This window comes from Zingiber officinale, chromosome 5A (assembly GCF_018446385.1).
Source record: "Zingiber officinale cultivar Zhangliang chromosome 5A, Zo_v1.1, whole genome shotgun sequence".
In the NCBI taxonomy this organism is placed as follows: Eukaryota; Viridiplantae; Streptophyta; class Magnoliopsida; order Zingiberales; family Zingiberaceae; genus Zingiber; species Zingiber officinale.
In genome coordinates this window covers 119,794,435-119,819,761 of record NC_055994.1, presented here as the reverse complement: position 1 = coordinate 119,819,761, position 25,327 = coordinate 119,794,435, and the positions used below count along the sequence as shown (strand labels likewise).

General features: G+C 39.6%; 1 protein-coding gene across 8 annotated transcripts; it reads right to left on the bottom strand.

The window, feature by feature from the left end:
- Positions 1 to 7,712: 7,712 nt before the first annotated feature.
- On the bottom strand, positions 7,713 to 21,455 carry LOC121981492 (trithorax group protein osa-like). 8 transcript variants are annotated; one of them, XM_042534042.1, is made up of 10 exons: positions 21,195 to 21,455; positions 20,147 to 20,400; positions 19,843 to 20,058; positions 15,889 to 19,744; positions 15,657 to 15,754; positions 15,257 to 15,453; positions 15,084 to 15,166; positions 14,873 to 14,966; positions 11,050 to 11,139; positions 7,713 to 9,490 (listed from the first exon to the last, which is right to left on the bottom strand). In XM_042534042.1, exons 2-7 carry the CDS (start codon positions 20,351 to 20,353, stop codon positions 15,097 to 15,099), a joined length of 4,644 nt encoding a protein of 1,547 aa, XP_042389976.1. In that variant the 5' UTR covers positions 20,354 to 20,400; positions 21,195 to 21,455; the 3' UTR covers positions 7,713 to 9,490; positions 11,050 to 11,139; positions 14,873 to 14,966; positions 15,084 to 15,096. The 8 variants fall into 8 exon arrangements, with proteins under 8 accessions (XP_042389976.1, XP_042389975.1, XP_042389977.1 ...); XM_042534041.1 differs by having other exon boundaries at positions 7,713 to 8,139; XM_042534043.1 differs by having other exon boundaries at positions 11,084 to 11,139.
- Between the last annotated feature and the right edge of the window lie 3,872 nt (positions 21,456 to 25,327).

Here is a 25,327-nt window from a genome sequence, read left to right as displayed (position 1 = left end):
CGTTACCTCGTCGTTGATTTTGGATTGGCGGATTTGTTCCTTCGTCCACTTCTTCTTCTCGAGAAGTTCTCCCTTTTTATCCACCGGAGGAGTAAAACCTACTCGTACACAATTCCAATTCACTAGGTTAGTCATAAGAAAATACTTCATTCTTACCTTCCAATACGCGAAGTCGTCGCGATCGTAGAAGGGTGGAATCGTGATGTCTTCTCCAAGTAGATCCATTCTCTAGCTTGTGCTCCCCCGGGTGTTAATCCGACGAAGAGCAACCTGGCTCTGATACCACTTGTTAGGACCTTCGGATGCGGCTAGAGAGGGGGGGTGTGAATAGCCGACCCCAAATTTTCGTTTTTTCCTACAATTTAGGTTAGCGCAGCGGAAATACAATGTAGAAACGAAAGTGGAGAAGATCAAACCTCAAACACGATGATGTAACGAGGTTCGAACATGATACTCCTACTCCTCGGCGTGTCCGTAAGGTGGACGAAGCCTATCAATCCGTCTGTGGATGAGTCCCCGGAAATCCGGCTAACAACAACTCCTTCTGGGTGGAGAAACCTCGCCACAAACTCTTTTGCAACAGCAATAAAGGAGTACAAGATAGAGCAAGAAAACAAGAAGAATATGAATGTAACAACACTTTGCTTGCCTTCTTGTCGACTGGAGTTCGATGAAGCAACAACTTCACGATGCCAGCAGCAACTGATCAGCAAACCAGCCGAGGGAAGCTCACACGAAGCTTCAGAAATACAGAGCTCAGCAAAGCTCAGATCGCAAGAGTGAGGAACAAGAAGAAGCGTTACTGTAGAGGCCCTCGACCTCGATATATATCCTGCACCTGTGAAGAAGACAAAGAGCAACACAGAAATCTAGCCGTTGTGACTCAACGGCTAGAGCTGGACCGATTAGGCTCCACCCTGATCGGTCCAGACCTTCTCTGATCGGTCTTGGGGACCGATCAGGACCTATGCTGATCGGTCCCCAGACCGATCAGCATGCTTCACAAAGAGTTGCCGAATTCTTTGATCGGTCTGTGGACCGATCAGGACTCAGGTGGATCGGTCCACAGACCGATCCCCCTCTTTCTTCTCCCGATCTTCTTCGCTTCTGTATGATTACTGATCGGTCACCAGACCGATCAGGTAATTCACAGAAACACACTGTTTGGTTACTGATCGGTCACCAGACCGATCAGTCAACCAGCATATCACTGGATCGGTCACCAGACCGATCCAGGTTTAGAGCTCCCAGCCCTAAACCCTACCTGGTCCTGAGAACGAGCTACCGAGCCCTCTCAGACCTAGTCCGGAGAACGAGCTACCGAGCCCTCTCCGACTTCATCCGGTCCAGAGAACGAGCTACCGAGCCCTCTCTGACCTAGTCCGGAGAACGAGCTACCGAGCCCTCTCCGACTTCGTCCGGTCCAGAGAACGAGCTACCGAGCCCTCTCTGACCTAGTCCGGAGAACGAGCTACCGAGCCCTCTCCGACTTCGTCCAGAGAACGAGCTACCGAGCCCTCTCTGACCTAGTCCGGAGAACAAGCTACCGAGCCCTCTCCGACTTCGTCCGGTCCAGAGAACGAGCTACCGAGCCCTCTCTGACCTAGTCCGGAGAACGAGCTACCGAGCCCTCTCCGACTTCGTCCGGTCCAGAGAACGAGCTACCAAGCCCTCTCTGATCACAGTTCGGAGAACGAGCTCCCAAGCCCTCTCCGACTTCCCATGCCAAGTTTCCATACTTGGACTTTTCCGTGCCAAGTCTCCATACTTGGATTTTTCCCGTGCCAAGCTCCCTGCTTGGACTTTTCACCAGATGTCTGGTCAATCTTGACCTATCTGGATTTCCCTTGCCTGGCTTCACTCACCAAGACTTTCCAACTGCCTGGCTTTACTCACCAGGACTTTCCCTTGCCTGGCTTCACTCACCAGGACTTTCACCTGGCTTCACTCACTTGGATTTTCACCTGGCTTCACTCACCAGGATTTCCCGAATCAGGTCGACTCACCTCGGGTCAACCAGGTCAACCTTGACCAAAGATTGCACCCACAATCTCCCAAGTTTGTATTCTGTCAAACATCAAAATACAATTTTTCTACTCTCGTCAAACATCAGAATAGAACTTTTCTATTCTCGTCAAACATCATAATAGAACTTTTCTATTCTCGTCAAACATCAAAATACAACTCGAGTCAGGTCAACTCGAGTCGGGTCAACCAGGTCAACCTTGACCTAAGGTTGCACCAACAGTCGGCACGGGGTGCAACTGAGGGACAAAGACTGTGAATGAGTACTCTGGCGGACGAGAAGGAAGCACGCGATGATTCCGAGGGACGAGAAGTCAGAGCGGAAGCCTGCTCAAGAAGACCGGAAGTTGGGTTCGGGTGAGCCCTATTCCGGATGGCAGAGATCACCCAAACGAATGAAACCAGAGTGGAAGACCCGGACCAAGGCAAGCCGACCCAGAGTAGAGGGCCCAAACTGAAAAAGTCAACTCCTTTTGACTTTGGGCTTCCGAGCGCTCAAAACCGTCCGGGGTGCCTGGAACCCTTCCGGGCGCCCAGACCGAAATTATATCAGGATCTCAGTCAAACCGAGATTCGTGCGCAGGGGATATAATTTTATCCCCCACCCCTCCCCAGGGTGCCCAGAACCCTTCGGGGCACCCCGACCAAGGGTATAATACAGCCTTGGTCCAGAAGCTTTCAATCATCTCAAGAATTGTAATTCCAACACTTGTGTGCTTCCTTTAGAGCTTAGCTTCTTTCTTTTTGCGCTTTCACTAATGTAAGAGTCTTCTCCGCCTGAAGGAGATATTCTAGTGCGTTCCACTCCTTAGATTAACAACTTCTCCGGTTGTAACCAAGTAAAAAATCCTCTTGCCTCTTCTTTCTGTTTATTGCCTTCATTTCTTTTGCAAGTGTTAGTTTAAGAAAAGCCGATAAGGGTTGTGTTTTCATTTTTGCAGGCTATTCAACCCCCCTTCTAGTCGGTCGCCGCGATCCAACAAGTGGTATCAGAGCCAAGACACTTCAGGAGGACTAACCGCCGAATGAAGTAACGAAATAATGGTCGGACCAAGCATCTAGCTGCCAAAGTTCGAAGGGAAATTCGCTAGCTGAAAAAAGCGAATGCAGGTATTTTTTAAAACCGATTTTGATTTAATGTTAATTATAGAATTCGATTTTACAGCACCAGAAGGTAAGGAGAAATACCACTGGAGGAAAAAGGAGCAGGTCGACTACGTGGCGAATGACAAAGCAGAGTACCATCTACAAACCACTCTTCCTCCTCAAGAAGTCAACCGGATCGGCAACTACGACTCCGCGAAGGAACTTTGGGAGAAGTTCCCTGAGCTGCACGAAGGAACGTCCGAAGTTAAGCTTGCAAAATGAGATTTACTCCGCAACCAGCACACCAGCCTACGACTTGGGGAAGACGAGATAGTTGCGCATCTGCACTAGAATTAAGGAAATCATCACCGGACTCTCGAATCTCGAAGAAAAGGTAAGTAACCGAGATTCGTTAAGGTACACCCTCAATTCATTTCCTAGAAATAAAAAATGGGCATCACTAGTAGATACCTTTTATATTTCGAAAGATTTACAAAAAATTACATTAGAAGAATTCTTTTCCACATTTGAAGTGCATGAATCAAGATGTGCAGGTACTAAGGAGCCCAAGCACAACATCGCCCTCAAAGTATCGAGAGACGAACCTGAGTCAGAGTCCTCTCTCGACGACGAGGAAATGGTAATGATGGTAAGACGATTTAAGAAGTTATGTAATTCTAGAAAAACTAACCATCCACAGGGTAGAAAGAAAAGGACAATCCGCTGCTACCACTGCAACGAAGAAGGGCATGTCAAGGACAACTGCCCCAAGCTAAGGAATATGGACATGGATAAAGGTAAGAAGCATGTTCAAAAACGTAAGACATTAAAAGCGACGTGGGACGATACGTCGTCCGAATCGGAAGTCGAAGCCTTCTCCGGACTTGCACTAATGGCAAGTCATCAAGACGACAACTGCGAATCAAGCTCTTCAGAAATGAGCATCGAGAGCATCGATGAAGGGGGAGCCACGTCGGAAGATAGCAGCAATTCAGGGGGAGAAACGGACAACGAGATCGACAAGGTAAGTCAAGTACGATCTCTTCCTCCCAATAAACTATTTAAGTTTATTAAATTGTTAACTAAGGAATGTTGTAACTTAGAAAAAGAAATTAAGAATTTAAAAATAATATTAACTAAATCTTGTCCAATAGAAGAATTGGACAGAATTAAATTAGAAATGAAAAATTAAAAGTAGAAAATGATAATTTAAAAGTACAAGCAAATAACTTGAAAAATCATGCATGCTCATTTAATACCAATGTTAGAAAATTTAACAATTTAAATTGGTATTTTAGATATCATAAGGGACAAATTAGGAACATTTCAAAAAGGTATGTTCCTAAGAAATTTTTAGTTAATCCAGTAGGCTGGAACCTTTATTGGGTTCCAAAGTCATGTTTAAATTGAACTTTTAATCGGATTTAGCCCTTTCAGTGAGGAAATTAAATAATCAGTTTTTTTATGAGGCTTTGTCTAAGAAAGTGGATGTTACTCTAATAACCAAGAAGGCCTAGTGCCTCGCCCAAAGTCAAAATATTGAAATAAAATGTTTAATTATCTTTTTGGTAAAGTATTAAAATTTAATAAATGCTTTAAAAAAAATTTAAAACATTTTTTGAAAATCTTTCAAAAATATTTTTATACTTAGAAAAATTTTCGTGCATAAAATTTTTTTTTACCTAAAGTTTTTACTTAAAAAATTTAAAAATTTAAGTTAGAAATTTTTAATATTTCCTTTGCAAATTTTCTAACTTAGAATTTATCTAACTTAGAAATTTTTAATCATTGAAATTATTTTCAAAATTTTCTAAGTTTTAACCTTTAGATTTTTTCGGAATCCCAATTTTTATGTGATCAAAGGGGGAGGAGGAAAAGTATAAGTCTAGGGGGAGGAGAGAGATAGACCAAAATTTAAATTTTCTATCTTTTTGTACTTTATTTGCAAAATTAGTTAGTTTACTTTTTATGTCTATTTACCTTAACTTAACTTGGGTTGCTCACATCAAAAAGGGAGAGATTGTTGGAACCCCAAGGTTGTTTTGGTGTGATCAACAAGTTAAATTAGGTCCTGTGTGTTTTTAACCTTGTGTCTAAGTGTGCAGGAGCACAGGTAGTCGAGCGGAAGATGCAGCTAGCGAGAAGAACGGCACGCAGTGCGTCCGAGGGATGAGGCGCTGCGGAAGAGTACACCGGAGGACGAGAAGGAAGCGTGCAGTGGTTCCGAGGGGCAAGAAGTCAGAGCGGAAGACTGCTCAGGGAGCAAGAGACGCAGTTAGCGAAAATGTCAGCACGGGGTGCGACTGAGGGACAAAAACTGCGGATGAGTACGCTGGCGGACGAGAAGGAAGCACGCGACGATTCCAAAGGACGAGAAGCCGGAGCGGAAGCTTGCTCGAGAAGACCGGAAGTTGGGTTCGGGTGAGCCCTATTCTGGATGGCAGAGATCACCCAAGCGAACGGAACCGAAGTGGAAGACCCGGACCGAGGCGAGCGAACCCAGAGTAGAGGGTCCGGACCGAAAAAGTCAACTCTTGTTGACTTTGGGCTTTCAGGCGCCCGGACCGAAATTATATCGTGATCTCGATCAAACCGAGATCCGTGCGCAGGGGATAAAATTTTATTCCCAGGGTGTCCAGAACCCTTCGGGGCACCCCGACCAAGGCTATAAATACAACCTTGGTCCAGAAGCTTTCAATCATCTCAAGAATTGTAATTCCAATACTTGTGTGTTTCCTTTAGAGCTTAGTTTCTTTCTTTTTGCGTCTTCACTATTGTAAGAGGCTTTTCCGCCTGAAAGAGATATTCTGGTCCATTCCACTCCTTGGATTAATAACTTTCTCGGTTGTAACCAAGTAAAAATCTTCTTGCTTCTTCTTTCTATTTATTGCCTTCATTTCTTTTGCAAGTGTTAGTTTAAGAAAAGTCGAGAAGGGTTGTGTTTTTATTTTTATTTTTACAGGCTATTCGACTCCTTTTCTAATCGGCTACTGCGATCCAACAATCTATTGTCGGTATAATTTATTTATTGTCCTGTACTTAAAATTTTAAATAAAAACATTCTATTTTTAAATAAAGAGTTTCTATTTGTCTTCCAAGTCAATTAATGTCCACCTCTAGTGGATTGAATTTGCTTATCACCTAGAACCTATTGTTCCTTGAAGAGTCGTTGATGCTCGACACTCTTTAGTCCATCCCATTAGGCCTTTTGATCCTTTGTCTTACCTTCGAGTTTACCTTGTTTTTGTGCTTCAAATTAAGTCATCACACTAACAATCATCCCATGCTCATTGTCGTAGAGTCTACCTCCTTAGGAAACTCCAATACCTAGATGCATTAAGCTCTCCAACCTAGATCCATTTTGTTCTTTGTGTGATCATGTCTAAGTTGTACTTTAATTTATCCTTGAGCTCTGTGCCATTAAGTATATCCATCTAACTTGATCATGTCAAATAATCACCTATATGACTTAACTCCACCAAGTCACGAGCTTTGCAACCTAGTTATTGATCAAACTTAACCACTTGAGGCATAATGCACTCAAAATCTTCTCCCTTACTAAATAATAATTTCCTCATAATCTTTCTAAGCTCACACTAGATATACATATTATAAATGCATAATAAATTTAACTTAAACTATTCGTCAACCACGTCAAAACACTACATACACGCCACATAGAAACACCCTACTCGAGTTTGACTAGCTAAGACATCATTTTATTAATAATCTTAATTTTTATACACTTAAAATTAAATAATAAAAAATTATTATAACTTAAGGTTTAAATTATTAATAATAAATACACTAATTTAACTACATATATAAAATATAATGGTTATCAAAACAAATCAATGATTTTACATAATATGTTAAGTCGAAATCAAATTAATGTAATGAAAATTTTAGTTTCGAATTAAATGCTTTATTAATAAGAATTAAATCTTCTAAACTAAGCCAAGAGTACATACTGCTATAGTTATTAAATTTTAATTTTAATTTTAATTTTAATTTTGAAAATGATTTAAAATGTTGTAGTAAACAAAATATTTTTTTAGTTATGGACTTGTCTCAATAACTTAGAAAACTTAATTTTATCCGGAATGGTATTTTACTATTTGAAAACAATAGCAACTAAGTCTTTATATAGTAACTAAAGTAAGCCACTCAACTTAATCAAAATTACTATAAAGACTCTTACTAATATATTACAAATAAATAATTTAACTAAAATTATTTTAAATTGTTTGAAATTAATTTAAAATTAGTAACAACAATTGCTGCAAATTATAATAATTATGATATATTATAATAAAATATAATTACTCTTATTTCAAACGTCCCTCACACTTACAAACCACCCCCGTATTATATAAAAATAGATAAATTATATGTTCTCTATAATTCCCCAATAACATACGCTTACCAAAAATTAATCTCTCTAGTATTATAATCACCCTACCATACAGAAACATTAAACAAATATTTTTGAAATAAAAATATGTTTGTCTTTTTATAAAAAAAAACCTAAAAGGGTACACTTTTAATTATTGTTAGAAATAAATATACCAACGACTTAAACGCTCACAAATAATCAACCAAAGAAAAATAAAAACATATACATAAATAGAAGGGGATGGAGCTCACGTCACGAAAGCCAAATATAGCCAATACACGATGCAGTCCTCTCATTGCTTCCCCAATTCCACTGCAGAATGTAATGCAGAGTATTTGTACACCAGCTTCCTTAACCCCTATCCCATCTTCCACTCACTTGTACACCAACTTCCTCAACCCCTAACAGATCTCCCCAACCCAAGTGTGCAGCGCTATGCCACTACCGTTGCTACTACAGCAGCTTCAATTCCATGACTTTCAGCTGTCAACCCCCCGACTCAGCTTTAGACCGAGAAGCAGCGATCCAACCGTCCATAATAGTGCGAGATGAATAGCCCGAGCGTGTAGCAATACCTCGCACTTCAATTTTGCTTGCGGAATTCTTGAGGGGCAGCTGTCAGCCAGGGGATTCTGCAGTCAAGCCACAGCATCATCACAAGCGCTGTCTTCTTCATTGGCGAAACATGTTGGGCATTATCGTTAAAACGCAACAGGAAGAGTATCATTTTTTTAAAGCAATTTAAACCAATGGTACATGCAGAAATTTGAATGGATACAATACTTACGTACACATACGTGCCTAGGTATGTAAATGAATGTGTTGTGTATATATTTGCAGAGATTTTAGAATATTATTTTAATAACTTTCAACATAATAAAGTTCGTTCTACTTCAACCCTGATTCAATTTCAATTTTAAAATTTCCACTATAGGTTAGTTTGGTTTCAAAATTACTCAAGCAACTATAAAATAAAACATGTCCACCAATACTTTCTTGTCAAATCATGCCCATTAGGTTATATTCATCTACAAAATTTCATGAAGATACACGATTCATAGTACATTTTAGCTATTGTGGATTCGCAAGAAACATATTTCTTTTACCAAGACGTCAGCATAATCCACCATGTACACAAGGCAGTTGGTCTAAGAAGATACCTTTTCTTAGGATTTACCCCCGCCCAAACCCTTTGTAAATGTCTTATTATCTTTAAAAGGACAGAGAATGAATGAGCTCAACAGATCAGTTCAGAAAATAAAGAAAAATATTTGCATGTTGCCGCCAGAATTCAAAGATTGAATGAGTACGCTTCTCCTAATTTATAATGGGCTAAAATTGCAGAAGGAATTCGCGGTGCACGACTAAATTGTGCCTCCGCATAATTTAAACAACGGTAATAACATGCAGGATATAGTTACACCATCTAGAAAACACACAAAAATCCAATCACAATGAAAAAAGCCACCATTGGAAATGCCAATTGAAATATTGGATGAACTAAAACAACAAAAACCAGGGGACCTCAAATTAAAATCTACTCTTATCTGTCAGAATAATCTTGATCCGATTTAATAAAAAAAAACACAACTATCATAGCCAAGCAACAGATTAGGAATAGAAAAGGGAAGTGATTTATCTACTGAACCTCAAGTCTCATAAAAAGTCGTAAGAAAGAAGAGCATTAATTCTGGGCCTAATTTTATTTCCCCCCTTTGTGTATGCAGATCTCTATATGCTTGTATCCAAGAATTTGGATAGAAGTAAACATTTATTTCTATTTTTTTCACGTAGGAACCATATTACAATCTATTAATCTCCATTAGGTTCATCTCCAGTAAGAAAATTAAGCGAATTCCCTTCTCTAATTTCCATTACACGGGCTCCTCGTTACCTCCGCAGACAGATTCCATGTAAAAGTTTATGCAATAACAAGGCAAGTTCCAAAGGTTTCTCAAAATTAAATAGCACATATTCCCTTGCCTGCCAAAGCCATGCAATGGAGCCAATAGTTTCCAACTAGATAACTTATAAGCTAGTAAAACCATTCTAAAAAAGACAATATGGTTTAGATTGATCGATAACCACAATAAGTTCAACAACATATAAAATGCCTCATGTTTTTGAAACGTAAGTTGCAAGTTTCAGATTCCTTAACATATAGATAGTTAATTTGCCTATCTAGTTGTAACAGTTTTCTGATGTTTGCAGCTAACTTATCAAAACCAAGCATCTTTATTAGATAACAATTATAGACTGGAAGTACTAATAGCCCTTAGTATTTGATGTCAGGTAAATAGAACTTATAATAATCATTGAGTTCTATACAAATCATGGAGATATCAGGTCAACTATATTGAGCAAAAAATAAGTAATAACAAGTGGAGTCATCCGGGCCAACTAAAAAAGTCATGTAAGTAGACCGTATTGCCACTCCCTGGGCCTTCCAGCCACGAGTAACCTTTCTACATCAATAAGGCATTCCTATCTTATAGCTCATCGCTTGTATTGTTAATTACAGTTAGCCTAAGCCATAAAACATAACTGACTATTACAGAAACCATTTCCTAGAATAAGAGGCATTCACCACTAGCAGATAATTGCATTTTTTTTTTTCCTTTTTCTAAAGCTAGGTCATTATTTATAATTATCATTATTACTAGTTACACGGCCTTTATAACAGGGACAAAAGCTAGTTGTCTTTGTTTTTTCTCATATTGGCTGATAGAATCTGATGAGCCCAGTCTCATATAGGCAAAGAAGAAGCCCATCAATGAAACTCTATCAAATAAATATCAATTTAGACATGAAATATAGAAATTCATTAACACTGAAATAAAGCGTCAGTGAACTAAGGGAAGAGGGAGCATGAAACAAAAGACCCACAAGAGTAACAAATGAAGGGGTAAATTGGAAACAGAAAGGAAGAAGAGCTGAGAAATGGACCAAGAGCCTGTTCAATGTATTGCAAGTATATTTTTCCCTTAGAAGGAAACCTTTTCCAAAACTAGTTTGTCTCCTAAAAACATACCTACTCATCTATACATTTTAATCTCTTGCATTTTTTGCATCGCCAATGTCTAAGTACAAAATTCTAAAAATTAAAAAGTGAGATACCATATGCACAACTGCATGATTAATTAAATAGAAGTTTCAGAGAGCTATAGAATCAATAGTAGCTATATGTTTCCTAATGATGATTAGATTAAATCCTAATAAAATTTCCATTTTCTTGTTTCTTATTGGTTAGAATGGTACCTAAGAACTAATTGACATGGTCAAATGTAGATGATCCTACTCCTAGTTCTGAATATGTACAAATGTACCAGTATAAGAAGTTCATATTGTTGAACCGAAAAGCTATTAGAGATGGACAAATCTCAACTAAAAAAAGTAATAATAAGATGGCAATCAATGGGATTTAACATGAAAAAAAATCATAGGGATTAAAATAGAAACTAGGAAAAGGACAGCAGAAGGATGAATTTCTTAAAACCAAACAAATATAAGTATCAAGAGAAGAAAGCATGGAAATAACCAACATAGATCAAATGATGTGGAAGTTGAGATCATCACATTGAAGTCCAGGGAATCTCAAGAATTCAATGCCTGAACTAATAGCACCCTCCAAACTGCAGATACCACAAAGCAATAAACCAAGGTCACAATTTAACCCAGCCAGTTTCAAAAGTATCAAACCATAGAGATGCCTATACCAGGAAAGGAAAGATAAGGATTTGCAGAACTTCTTTAAAAAAATGTGTATTAAATGATCACAACAATTTACAATTGTTGATATTGGGAAAAGAAAAAGATATGCAAAACCATGTTAAACAAATTTGTAATAGTAAATGTTCTCACTATTTAGAAAAAGATTATAGATTCGACTAACAAGGTACACTAAACACTAAAAATAGCAAAAAAAAAAAAAAACACAGCTTGTTCATCATTCTCACCTTAACCTAAATATGGTTACAATCAAAAGATCCTCATAGTTGCATACACACTCTTGACATCTCAGTAAAACTGCTCCCTACCACCAAAAGATATCGCTGAAAGATGAAATTCCCAAGGTATTTTTCAAAATATTAGTTAGCTAAATTGGTGTTTGAGAATTAGCTATATAGAATTTTCTATATACGAGGTCTGCATTACTAGATTTAAAGCGCAATGCCATAGGCAATACGATTGTTTTACCAAAATAAAGAACTTGACCCTCGTTAAACATACGGTTCAGAGTCGTTTGGATGAAATATTCTTCAAGTGTGATATAGACAGCACAATGTTTTTTCACAAAACAAAGGGAACCTTGGTTGCCTTGTATTTTCATTTCCCATGTCTTCTCTTTCAATCTCCACATTAAATACTCCTTTCAATTCACAATACCTTCCTTTCCTTCAATCTCCTTTCTCTACCTTGCAATTTTCTAAATGAGCCAGACATGGGAAGGGGAGCAAAAAAATAATGAGTTTAACATGAAGGAAAATAAGGAATTGTCATATTTGAAGGAAACTGGAAGGTTCCTATCTCATAAGCTTGAAAATTTGACTTTACTAAACATTTATGATTAGCATGATTTAAAATTAATCATATCCAAAATATAGTATGTCCTGACACAGCTCTGCAGATAGACCAAATTAGAAACTGTATTGTCCCAGAGCGAAGTGAATAACATTATTTAAGCATGAAAACTGACTTCTTTTATGCAACATACAGTCCAACAATGTTTGCTATGTAAAGCAGATTATGCATCAATGATTTCTTCACAATCACAAAAGTGAATACATAAATTTCCAAACTAGATAACTGGAGTGATGTATAATATTTTCTGTTCTGACCAAAAAATGATCTCTTTCCTTATGACTGTACTCCTCTTGATGAAGAAACTATCCAACAATTTGTGTATGTTTTAAAAGTGGAGACATCTGACAGAGAACAGATGTCAACATTCATGACAAATAATAATTGAAAAATCACTTTTGGCAAGCTGTATAACTAGAATTTTTTTGCATAAACCAACTGAACCAAGCTGGTGAAATTAGCCATCTCATATTTAATATGGAAAGAAACATGTTACATATCAGTTTTCAATATATTTATTGCTGTAATTTAAGTCAAGATAGGGCAAACCTATCTGATTGAGCCATGTGTGTACAATATTGACCTTGAACAAAGAAAGTGGGGGCTCCTATGTTCAGATCAAGAGGACCAGACACCAGGTAGGAAGTCTTAGTTGCGGCTAGACAAAGAAGTCCTAGTAGGTCAAGTGGACCAAGGGACAGGAAGACCTGATGGGTCGAGAATTGGACATGGAAAGCCTGTGGTCCTTTGTTTGAGGGGGAATTGTTGGAGTTGCAAGGTTGCAAACATAGTCCCACATTGAAAACACATGAAAAAGATCATAGGTTTATAAGATAAAAAATATCTTCATTAGTATGAGACCTTTTGGATAGAGCCTAATAGCAAAACCATGAGGGCTTAAGCCCAAAGTGGATAATATCATGCAATTATGGAGATATCTAAATTCTTTTCGATCCTACACATTGAACATTTGCCTGAATTCAACGTTGGTTGGCAACTTAATGACCCCACCGGAAAAGTTTGGTTGTTATAGTTGATTTGTTGTTGTAATTTTGACCTAGAGAGTAAAAAATATTTCAAGCAACAGGATAAAGTCATGATTGGGTTAAATCATTAGAGGTGGCGGCAAAGCCAACATTGAGATAAAGATGTCAAACAGTCAAAATCCTATTTGTTCAAGATCATTTTCCAGGATTTATTATCCAATACCATCAAGATGGGTTTCTTTCTTGGAGGCTAAAAGAAGTAAATCAAGAAAAAAAATACATATCAAGAAATTTAAAAGAACTGTGCATGCAAATGTAAAATTAATATAAACATAAACTTCCAAAAGTGAAAACAACAAATAACAGAACACAAAAAATTGATGTCCTCAAAACTTCAATGCTCAGCACAATTTCAAGAAGGAACTTAACTAATAATTGTTGTCAACAATCATACAAGCCCCAATTATTGCAATCACGATCAAAAGACGATTTCATACTACACGATAAATCTAAAGGAAACTATTTGTAAACATGAAATAATGTAATTTGGATGGGGCCCATAATCACTTCAAAACTAAACCGAGATCCAAGAATGCAAAAAAAAATTATAGTGAATGACCACTTAGGGATACTGCATGTTCTAAAAGAACTGAAAACTCTTGCACTGTTCCTCTACAAAAATCTAAGCGTTCTGAATCTTGAGTTGGCCACTGCAAGTTACTAAAGTCTCTGGGTGCATCAATGAATTGAACCTTTGTATTTAGCAAAGCATTAAACACTCGCACACCACAAAGCCTTGGTCAAGTCTAAGAAAAGGCATATAATTATAGAAAATATAAAAAACATATGTATAGCACAAAAAGGAATATTGTAGAATAACAATGAATAACACTTAGATGCATAATGAGAACTGATATTATCTAACCAACTACATATGTAAGTTTGGTGCATATTCAATGCTCTTATAATGTGAAACTCATAGCATGATCAACCAAATTTGCATATATATTATTGGTTATAATTTGCATGTCTCCTTGCATTGCTTCTTCTAGGCATGTGCTACTGCAAGTGATAGTCTTTAAATCAATTCAGAGCCTAAAATGATACCTAAGGTCAGAGGTAAAATATCTCGTACTAGGGCACCCATAAGATGGTCAGGTAGCAATGCCCCTGCATCATGAAGAATCAGCCTCAAATCCAAGTACGTCAATGAGTTCTTGGCCCAAACCTAAATTTCTATTTGCCTAGCACTGAGCAGAAGGTACAGGTCTTTGTTTGATTACACATATAAAATACCAGGCAAGAACAGGTTACTCCCAGAGGAAAAGAGTGCCAATACAGGATAATACCCACAACTGAATTTGACTAGTTACATTTGCAATTTATCACGTGATTGATGTATAAAAACTACCTAAAATCGGTACAGTTCCTTTAAGTTAAATTAATAAACCTGCTACTCACAAGTCCAAAAAGAAAAGTTTTGCGACAGGTAACTAATATAAACTGCTGAATTAGACCTGTTGCTGAAGGAAAAATGATTGGAAAGATTAATTATGATAAGGACATGCCCAAATAGACCTTTACTTAAAATGGTTGTTGATGTCCAAGAGAGCATGCAAAGATCTAAATGAGAACCGTTGTTCTAGAGAGCATGCAAACACATCCAAATTTTTTAAAAAATATAGCAAAAGACAGCTAAAAATAAAGTAAGATAAAATAAAAGTCAGCGTATTTAGAATAGAAAAGGTACAATAACAGAAGCAAAGATAGTATAAATCTGTAAAACGACAAACACGACCATTGGATGAAGTTCTACAACTAGAGTTTGTCAACAATCTCCAACTGGAAGATTCAACTTCAGACAAAAAAAGCATTTCCAATACAGTAGAAACCTGAAAAGAAATTCATAAGAACAAACAATTAGAATGTACCTAAAATATTTCAAATGCTTCAAACAAAACTTCACTTGCATAATCGGCAAAGATCAATAATATTAGATAGCAAACTACCATGATGGTTCTTTCATTTCAATGGTTTTCCAAAATCTTTCCTTTTGTTCTTCCCTTCACGGGGTGTAACATTCTCAGAGATTCTACAGAAAACACAAGAAATCAGATTATCAGACTCAGTGCAATAGAAGATCCGACTTGCTTATAGTTTCTTTTTGACAGAAATGGGCAACCTATTCTTCATGTTGGCCTCTCTCTTGAAAGCTAACACCATATTCAGAGCCATCTTTTGGTGCTCCCTGGTTTGTGCATGTAAATCCAACCCTTCCACTGTTTCACAATCAATACTGCATATCCGACACCATCCCATAGTCCCAGGTTTCCTCTTCTTTAACAACTCAAAAGCCTCCATGTCACCTCGTACATTATGCTGGCAACAAAAATCCACTTGAAAAGTTAAAAGCAAAATGATATTCTACAAGAAGTACCATGGTCAGAAATTACAAACATGTAAAACAGGTGTGCTAAATAGTATGACAGGCGTACTAAATAGTATGATGGAAATTGGGAAAGATATCATTGACAATGAAATAATTTCCCCAAAAGGTGAATAGCATTCAAGAAATGGCTCACAATGTTAAATGGTGCAGCTTCATTTGGAAAATCACGACCATGAATGCCACCAAAACTAGGATCACCGGTGGGCATGCGACCCTGATTGAATGGTTCCCCTGCGCAAAAATTACAAGAGAGATTTTAAAACTGAATAAACATTTTCCAAAAATTTACATGGAAAGCTAGGAAAAAAATCTAGTGTAGGTTGATGTGAAATTATCATCATCCAGATAGCTTATATTGAAAATACCTGATTCAAATTGTTCCATCTGGAAACTTCTAGAACCATCAGGAATCTCTCTTAGAAATCGACCAGGCATTGGCCCAGAACCTAGCATAGATGGCATTGAAATTTTACTATCACGGAAAGAACCAGCAGATAAATCTGATGAGGCATGGAAAGGTTTTGATCTTTCAGTAAATCCATGTAACTCCCTAGAATCAATATCCCCCAAGCGCGGCTTACCAGTTGTTCCAAACCTACTGGATGGAAGAGCACCAAAATCTCTAACAGGGCTACGTATTGGAGGAAGTATGTCCATATGGCGATCAAACTCATCATGGGGGCCAGGAGGCCTACGTGTTTCCAACATATCCATCATATGATTTTCCAGACCAGGCCTACTAGCTGGGAAAGAACCAGTTTGGCCTGTGGCGAAAGGACCAGGAATTCCATCCGGCCTAGGCAATGGTCTGTCAAAAGGCCTAATGTCAGGACCAGTCTGCTGCCAGCCTCTATCAAGGGGCCTTGATGAATTGTAACTATCAAAGTTCCGCAGACCTTCAGAATCTAAATGGGCTGGCCTAGGAAATTGTTTTAAATCTTCTTCAAATTCTCTACGACCTGCATTATGTCTGCCAGGATCAAGTGGAAAATGTCTTGGCATTCCGTCCTCCGGTAATGGTCGGAATCTTTCATCAGGGAATGGCTTGAATCTGTCTTCAGTCAATCCAAGAGCAAAAGCAGGATCATGCATGTTATCAACTTGCATTTTTCCTGGAATCCCATTAGCTTTAATAAGATTGGACTTTCCCAGTAGATCTGATCTGCCATCTGAAAAACCAGGCCTCCTTGTGTCATACATTTCAGATTCCAAAGCATTTGATGGTCCAAGATGAGAGGGACCTCCACGATCTTCAAGATGAAATAGAGGTCCTCTTGGCATCAGACTCGAAGTATTAAAAGCTCCAGAGTTGGGCACGAGCTGAGGATGCTGTGAGACTCTAACACCAGAATGTGGCTGAGACATATGACTTTGACTTTGTCCTTGAGGAGCTAATGCCTGTTCTGGAAACCCCCCATGCTGTGGAAATCCAACATGCCCAGCAAGTCTACCTGAGGGGGGAACCCCTGGACCAGGAGGGCCATCATGATGTGCATCAGAATGATAACCACCGCCATATGGTTGTCCAGTTGAAGATCTAAATGACTCTTGTACAACTGAAGGCTGCCCCTGAAGAGAAAGGTGTTCAGGAAAATTCTGGCCAGGGGGCCTCATCTGGCCAGATGCTATATTTTGTCCAGGCGCCTGAATTTGATATGGCAGAGTTTCCTGGGATCTTCTATCTTGATTAGCCCCAGGATGTGGAATATGATGGGGCAACATTCTATCAGGTGCTGAGAATCTAGTGGTTGCAGCTGTTGCATTTGAAGGATGGCCATAGGGAATTTGCTGTGTTGGGTAGCCCTCCTTACCTGGTAAAGGACCTGATAAAGGAACAGGTCGTGTACCAGAAACCGAACCATTCCAAGCCAACTGAGAAGAACTCCTATCCTGATAACCAGCCTGGAAATGTGTTCCTTCATAAGGTGGAGCAGCATTTTGAAGAGTCGGTTGTTGCAGATGACCTCTCTCAGGAGCTGGCAGCTGCTGGGATTTAGTTTTACTAGCAAATTCCCCAGCATGTGAGCCTTCAGTTAAGCCAGATGACTCCTTAAGTTCAGCAGCTAAAGAGGAATGCTTGTGAGTACCAGCATCAGAAGACACATTTGACCCTCGAACTTCAGATGGTGCACCAGACTTTTCATCGGGCTTAGCTTCTGTGCTTTGATTTTCCCCAGCATTTCCATCATTAGGAACATCAGGTCTCTGGTTACCATCAACCAAATCAGCCACTTCCTTCTTGTCTCCATACTTATGCTCAGCAGGCTCTATACCTTCCTCTTCAGGAAGTGTTGAAGCCATCTCTGATTGTTTATCATTTTCCTTGCTGTCACCAACAGGTTTTTTATCGGTTTCTGACTCTGACTGATTGATCTTTGTGTCGGTTGTGGTAGAAATTTCATTTTGAAACCTTCCATCAGCACTATTTGCAACTGATTCATTTGTCAGTTCCACAGATATTCCCATTTTGTCTACCACTCCTGAATTTGGAGGACCAGCTGAAGGGATTGAAACTGCTTGGCCACCAGGTTGTGAGAGATGAGACTTTACTGACTCGGGTGTGACAGTCAGACTAGGGCCAGGACGTGTCAAGTTGCTATGATTTGGTGATTGTTGATTTAAAGATGGTTGAGCTGGCTTGCCTGGACCACCAGGAAACTGTTGGATTGATTGATGTGGCAAGGTGTTCGCTGTCAATGGTCTCATGGCTGTTTGATGTGCTGCCATACCTTGAGCAGGTGGACCATGAGGATGAGTTTGTGCCGTAACATGTTGAATATGTTGTGGACCCGGAGGGTGCATTTGTTGTTGCGATGAAACCATCATTTGTGGAAACTGCTGGCCAGGAAGCAAATGACCATGAGACTGTTGAGATGGAAAAACTTGTTGCTGTGCCTGGGCATGCATTGGAGGATACTGGTGCTTTTGTTGTCCATGCTGATTAACTGGAAGATGAGGTTGTTGCTGAGGATGAGCAGGCCTTTGCGGTGGCAGCATTGGTTGTTGCTGGACTTGCATTGGCATATAACCAGAGGGCGGAGGCATCTGAGATGGTTGTTGAGATGGAAACTGGTTTGGCATTTGGACAGGTTGCTGGGGAACAACCTGTTGGGTTTGTACGAACATGGGACGCTGAGGTGGGGCACCAGATTGGGTTTGCTGATACGACTGATGCCCTGTCACAGGATGACTTGATGGATGCTGAGGTTGTGCAATTGATTGGGGTTGCATTTGCTGATGGGCATTAGGATGTTGGGGGTGCATTTGTGGTAGCATTGGTGGCTGTTGTACAGCAGTCGGACGAGCCTGGGGTTGTGTGTGTGGATGAGTTTGTTGTTGAGGGAGAGATTGTGGATGTTGCTGTGGCTGGAGTGGTTGTTGAAGTGGAGGCACCTGCATCTGTTGGGGTGGTTGTGGTTGAGCATATTGTGTCAGTGTTGGCTGCACAAATTGCTGAGCTGCTATCTGTGCTTGAGGTGGCTGATTAGTTTGTGGGAGTATCTGTGTGTAAGGCTGCTGAACAGGCACAGTAAGTTGTGGAACTTGCATTTGTGTGAGCTGTGCAACAGGTTGAGGTTGCCCTTGGGGTTGAGGCTGAGGAAGTGGTTGCTGAATTGGCATCAAAGGCTGCTGTTGCTGTGTTTGAGCAGCCTGGGCAAGTGGTTGGGGCTGACCTATAGGCTGGGCATGGACCTGAGGTTGAGGTTGAGGTTGAGGTTGAGGTTGAGATTGGGGCTGCACATATAGGGAAGGCTGCTGTTGTCCTTGTATTGCAGGCTGAGTTTGTGCTTGTGGTTGCCCATACTGTGGGTATGCCTGCTGTTGATACTGGGAAAACTGTTGATAATGCTGCTGGTAAGGGTCATAACCAGGATACATCTGATAGTACTGTTGATATTGCTGCAATTGTTGCTGCTGGTACCATTGTTGAGTAGGAAGTTGCGATGCAGCTTGTGCATAGGCAGTTATATTGGCTTGGGTTTGGCTTTGAGAAGCAGCTGCAGTAGTAGGTATAGCGGAGGCAGTAGCAGGAGTTGCAGCAGAAGGTGCTGTTGGAGTAGATGCTGAAGCAGCTGCAGGAATGGCCACAGAAGCTGTGCCAGCTGTTGATCCAGGAGCAGCTGCAGATGTAATGGTTGGATCCTGGGGAACAGTTTGGCTAGATGTTGCTGAACCTTGAACCTGGCTATTATCTAATTGTTGTGCTTGAGGTTGCAAGCCCTGCATTAAGCACGTTAAATAAGAAAATAACAGCCAGTTTACCGATTTTTCTTTTTTTGAAAAAAAAATAGAACCAAGACAAAGATTTCCAGACTCACAGGGCATATTTGAGTATGCTCTTGCACTTGCCTATGTATAATTTGAGTACCACATCTATTGCATACAACAGGTGAATTTCCAAAAGTACAACTACTGCAATGTGCAATGCATTCAGATAATGTTCCCTGCCACTGACACCCACTCCTTTGATAGAGACAGTTAACTGCTACTTTGCCAATGGTCTCCCCAAGAGCTTTATTTGATTCAGTAAGTGGCTGAGCATAAAAACATGTGTTCATAAGAAGGAAAAAAGCTACTTATTTACGGTTTTGCATAAGAAAAAAATTGTGGGAAAGAAGAGACCTTCGAGTCTGCTTCAGTCACCAGATATCCATCATATGGGCATGCATGTGTGGTGGCAGCAATGTAGGATAAGCATGGTTTGCAATACAAATGGGTGCACTGGGTTTGTAAAGCTTCACTAGGGTAGATAAGTGTCCGGCAAACAGGACAAAAATATTCACCAGGAAGGGATTGAATATTCACTATACACTCATTATCGAAACCCATTCTGCAAATAATGCCAATCAGATTGAGATCACTGATAGCTAACTGGCCTGCAAATTCAAAATCTCAGAAGTAACACACTGCACATGCAAATAAAAAGAACCTGTTTGTGAAAGAAAATCATAAAGCGCCAATATTAAATTTTATATACAAAATCATCTCCATTAACTTTCAAGGCAGTTAATGAGTGTTAAGTCACCCTAGTTTGAGAAGCATGTCATGCGTCTAATAACCAACCATTGGTGCAAGAAACAACAACAGTATCAGTAAGACATGTAAGGAAAAAGACAGTGAAATGGAATCAAATATGATGCAGCTGCCTTCAAGTATTTAAAGCATAGTGTGTACACAGATTTTAGAAAACAAATAAAAGAACAAAAACTGCATAATCAATTTTTGCGTTTGCAAAGTAGGAAGTAACTTAATCCTCTCCAATTCTTCGATTTCAGTGAAAAAGGGGGGTAAATAAAGTTTCAGCATCTAGAAAACACAGACATGTTTCATGTATTTTCTTTTATAATTTTTACTTATTTACACCGTATTTCTTCCCTCCAAGTGAACACAGCATGAGAAAATTGCTGAATTGTCCCAGTAGTGTCTGCGGTTAAACCCATAGTAGAAGTTCAGAAACAGTCAAACAACCACCAAAACACCACACCAACAGGAAACCGCGCAGACATAAGCATCTCAGGATCCAAACGCTGCACCCTGTTCCCATAGCACTTCGAGCGCAACTCAGAAGTTCTTAGAAAAGGGACAAAACAACTCCCGCCAGAACTAGCGACGCGGCACCTTCACATAAACCAGAATGAATAGAAGAAGGGAGAAAGGAAAGGAGCGATACCTCAAGATTGCAGGCAGACAGGCCAAATTCTGAAAGAACGGTAAAACCCTAGACTGGAGACCAGCAGCGAGCAAGGCGTAAGGTCCCCGCCGGCGGAAGAGAGGATGCACCGACGAGATCTAGATGCTTGCAGTTGGCTTGACGAGATCGGAGTATGGTAGCGAAGATACCGGCGAGAGAGAGCGAGAGAGAGGGCAAGTTGAGAGAGGGCGTGGGCCGCGTGAGGCGGTGGAGATGAGATGAGATGAGAGAAGGCGGAGTAGTGGGGATTATAGTGCTCACCCTAAAGGCTCTTTTATATCGTAACATCTGACGATTAAGATTGCTTGATCGTCAATAAACGGTTACGATCTTCTGTACGGGATTGATTAGTTGAGTCAGCTCGATTAGCTTTGATTAAAAAAACTTTATAATTTTAAAAATATTGTCATTTTACTACTCAACCATTCTACTAATATTAGTAATTAGAGATTTTTTTAGAATTTTCAAAAAAAAAAAACAGTGGAGGGTAATTTTAGAATTTTAATTGAATTATAGAAGTGTCTGAGGAAAAGATGATATTTAATAAAAATTATTCAAGTTGATATTAAAAATAAAGACCAGGATGAGTACTCCTCTAATCTCTATTTAAAGATAAAAGGGATGTACAAATTATGTCAATTATAGAAATATTAAATTAATAAATGGTACCATGAAATATTGGAAGAAGTGTAGACAAAAAAGTTAAGGTGAATCAAAAATTAATTTAAATTCATATATGTAATATTGGGTATAAAAATTATATATCTTCTTAAATAACTAGTTAAAAAGTATTGGAAAAAAAAAGTAAAACTTATATATGAGATTCCAACTGGAAAAAATTTATGGCAGAGTCTTGGAAAAAACTATATGAAGAATGTAAAATTCAAAGATATTAACAAAGTGTGTACTAAAATAATTAAGAATGCATATAAGGATGAACTCCAAGTAGATTAATCAAAGTATTTTTATAAAGATAAGGTTAGATAAAAGGATCGATTGTGAATTCATATATTTTATGTTAATTGTGTATGAATTCATGTACAAATCTAAAATATTATGTAGTAATTAAAAAAACATTTTTTTTTGTCAATAAGACACTTCAAAAAGTAAAATTTAAACTCAAATATTGCTAGAAATATTAGAAGTACGCAATTTTTAAGTTTAGTAAAAATATAATATATGAAATTTAAATTTAGAGGAATAAATAGTAAGATAATTGTTAAGATAGGTGATAATAAGTTACTTATAACTAAAAGCTTTAAGTATATGAGATCGTGTCCTCGGGGTTACGGTGCAGCGGAAGAGTGTCAAGTTGTCACATTTATAAAAAAATTTCCTCCAAATAAGATGCACACTCACTAGATGCTCGATTTTTAAGTTATTTTTTCTCCAAATAAGATGCGCAATCACTAGATGGTAGGTTTCTAAGCCACTTATCACGAGCAGTTCCTCAATGGAAAACTTTCATAGAACTAAATCGATAGTCCCATATTTGGTGTTATTTGATTCAAAAAAATTTTAAGGTTATGAGATCGGTTTTGATAAAAGGATCAAGAGATTGATAGAGATATTGTATATAGGATATAATTAAAATAGTTGGATTTAAAAAAACTATTAGGTGTTCTTTATAGTCATAAAGGTACTTATAAGTTTTAAAAAATTATAAAATAAGGAAGGCATGCTATGCTATACAAAACAGAATATTACATCCAAAAAAATCATTGTTTTATAACAAATTTTATGGAAAAAAATTGTTGCAAACAAGTTTAACGTTTTTTTTTAAACTATTCTTTTCTTTTATATCAAAGTCGTGCAGCGAAAATAAGAAAGAGACACAATTCGGTTATTTCGTTCGGAGCCTAATTCGACTCCTACTCGAATGCCCGCGGTCCTTGACCGCATCGATGGGCAAAGTACTATAATCCTTATTTCCGAAATCCTCGGAAAGAAGTGAATCGTACAATGGAGCAAGATAGTAACACCCTACTATCTTGCTTAAATAAAAGTACAAAGCAAGCTTAAATTATACCGACAACGTATTGCAGATGAAGCTTAGGTCGGTACTCCAGATGATGTTGCTTGCTGAGCTGACGAAGATGAGTAGCGTGAGCAGCTTGCAGAGTAGCACCATAATTGATCAAAAAGTTCTTAGTGGCCTCTGACTTCGAACCTCAATTTATAGGTATGATGGATGTTCGGTCGACCGATCCCTCTGTTCGGTCGACCGAACCAGCTCCGATCCCTTCCAGCTGGAGTCTGATGCTGGCTCGATATTCTGCATTAACTGGACTTCAATGGTTCGGTCGACCGATCCCTCTGTTCGGTCGACCGAACAGACTCCTTCCCTGTTCGTCGAGATTTGTTGTGATCTGCATTTACTGCACCTTTAATATTGATGGTTCAGTCGACCGATCCTCGGGTTCGGTCGACCGATCAGTGTAGTTTCCTTCTGCATCTGATCGTTGCTGATTAAACTGATCTGTGCTGAGTCACTTTAGTTCGGTCCACCGATCCGGCCAAACCTGCAACACAGTATTAAGCAAAGTATCCCTGCAACACAAAGGTTAGCACAGTAATATATAATGCATGAGTATGACAGTTATGACTGTCTTGATCTCAACTTGGAAACCTTCCCGGTTTCTTTAGTTGGATTAGCGACCTTAGGTTGTTCCCTTTAGGAACCCGACCTCACTGTCGCTCTTCAGTTGCATACCTCAATTTACCTGCCAAACATGTGTTAGGATCGATGATCGCGGCTAGAGAGGGGGGGTGTGAATAGCCGCCCCAAATTCTTCGTTTCTTTCTACAAATTAGGGTTAGTGCAGCGGAAAATAAAACTATAGAAACAAAGACAAGAAGATCAAACCTCAACGCGATGATGTAACGAGGTTCGGAGATGAAACTCCTACTCCTCGGCGTGTCCGTAAGGTGGATGAAGCCTATCAATCCGTCGGTGGATGAGTCCCCGGAAAACCGGCTAATATAAACTCTTTATGGGTGGAGAAACATCGCCACAAGAACTTTGCAACAGCAATAAGGAGTACAAAGAAGAGCAAGAACAAAATACACAATAAATGTACAAATACTCGCTTGCCTTCTCGTCGACTGAAGTCCCGGATGAAGCACCAACTTCACGGACGAATGCCAACAAGCAACTCAGTCAAAGAAGCTCCCCCGAAGCTTCGGAGCTCAGCAAAGCTCAAGCACAGCTTTCAGAAGAATAGCAGCTCGAGGAGAAAGAAGAAGAGTGGTAGTCAGCAACCCTCGATCTCTTCTTATATCCCCTGACATCCTGGCTAACCTACGAACCTGCAAGCAAAAAGACCAGAACACAGAAGCCCGAAATAAACTAGCCGTTGAGTCACAACGGCTAGGGCTGGACCGATCAGGCTCCACCCTGATCGGTCCAGAGTGCTGTTGATCGGTCATGGGGACCGATCAGAGCTTCCTCTGATTGGTCCAGGGACCGATCAGCATGCTTTTCTCCCGAACTTCTTGCCTCTGATCGTTGTTTCCTGATCGGTCTGTAGACAGATCAGATAACACTAAGTAGGCTACTGTTTGGTTACTGATCGGTCACCAGACCGATCCAGATACCCAGTGTATCGATCGACTGATCGATCCAGAGCTTGGTTTTTGCCCAAACCAAGTCCCAAACCTTCCAAACCAACATCCGGTCAACCTTGACCTGTTGGTACATCATGCTTAGCATCCGGTCACTCCCTTGACCTGCTAAGACTCCCCACCAAGTGTCCGGTCAATCCCTTTGACCCACTTGGACTTTTCTCTTCGTGTCAAGTATCCGATCACTCCCTTGACCTACTTGACCTTCTCAACACCAGATGTCCGATCACCCTTGATCCATCTGGATTTTCCCTTGCCCGGCTTCACTCACCAGGACTTTCACCTAGCTTCACTCACTAGGGTTTTCACAACTGCCTGGCTTCACTCACCAGGACTTTCCCACTGCCTGGCTTCACTCACCAGGACTTTCCCACTGCCTGGCTTCACTCACCAAGACTTTCCGCATCCGGTCCAGAGAACGAGCTCCCGAGCCCTCTCTGACCACAGTCCGGAGAACGAGCTTCCGAGCCCTCTCCGACTTCCCATGT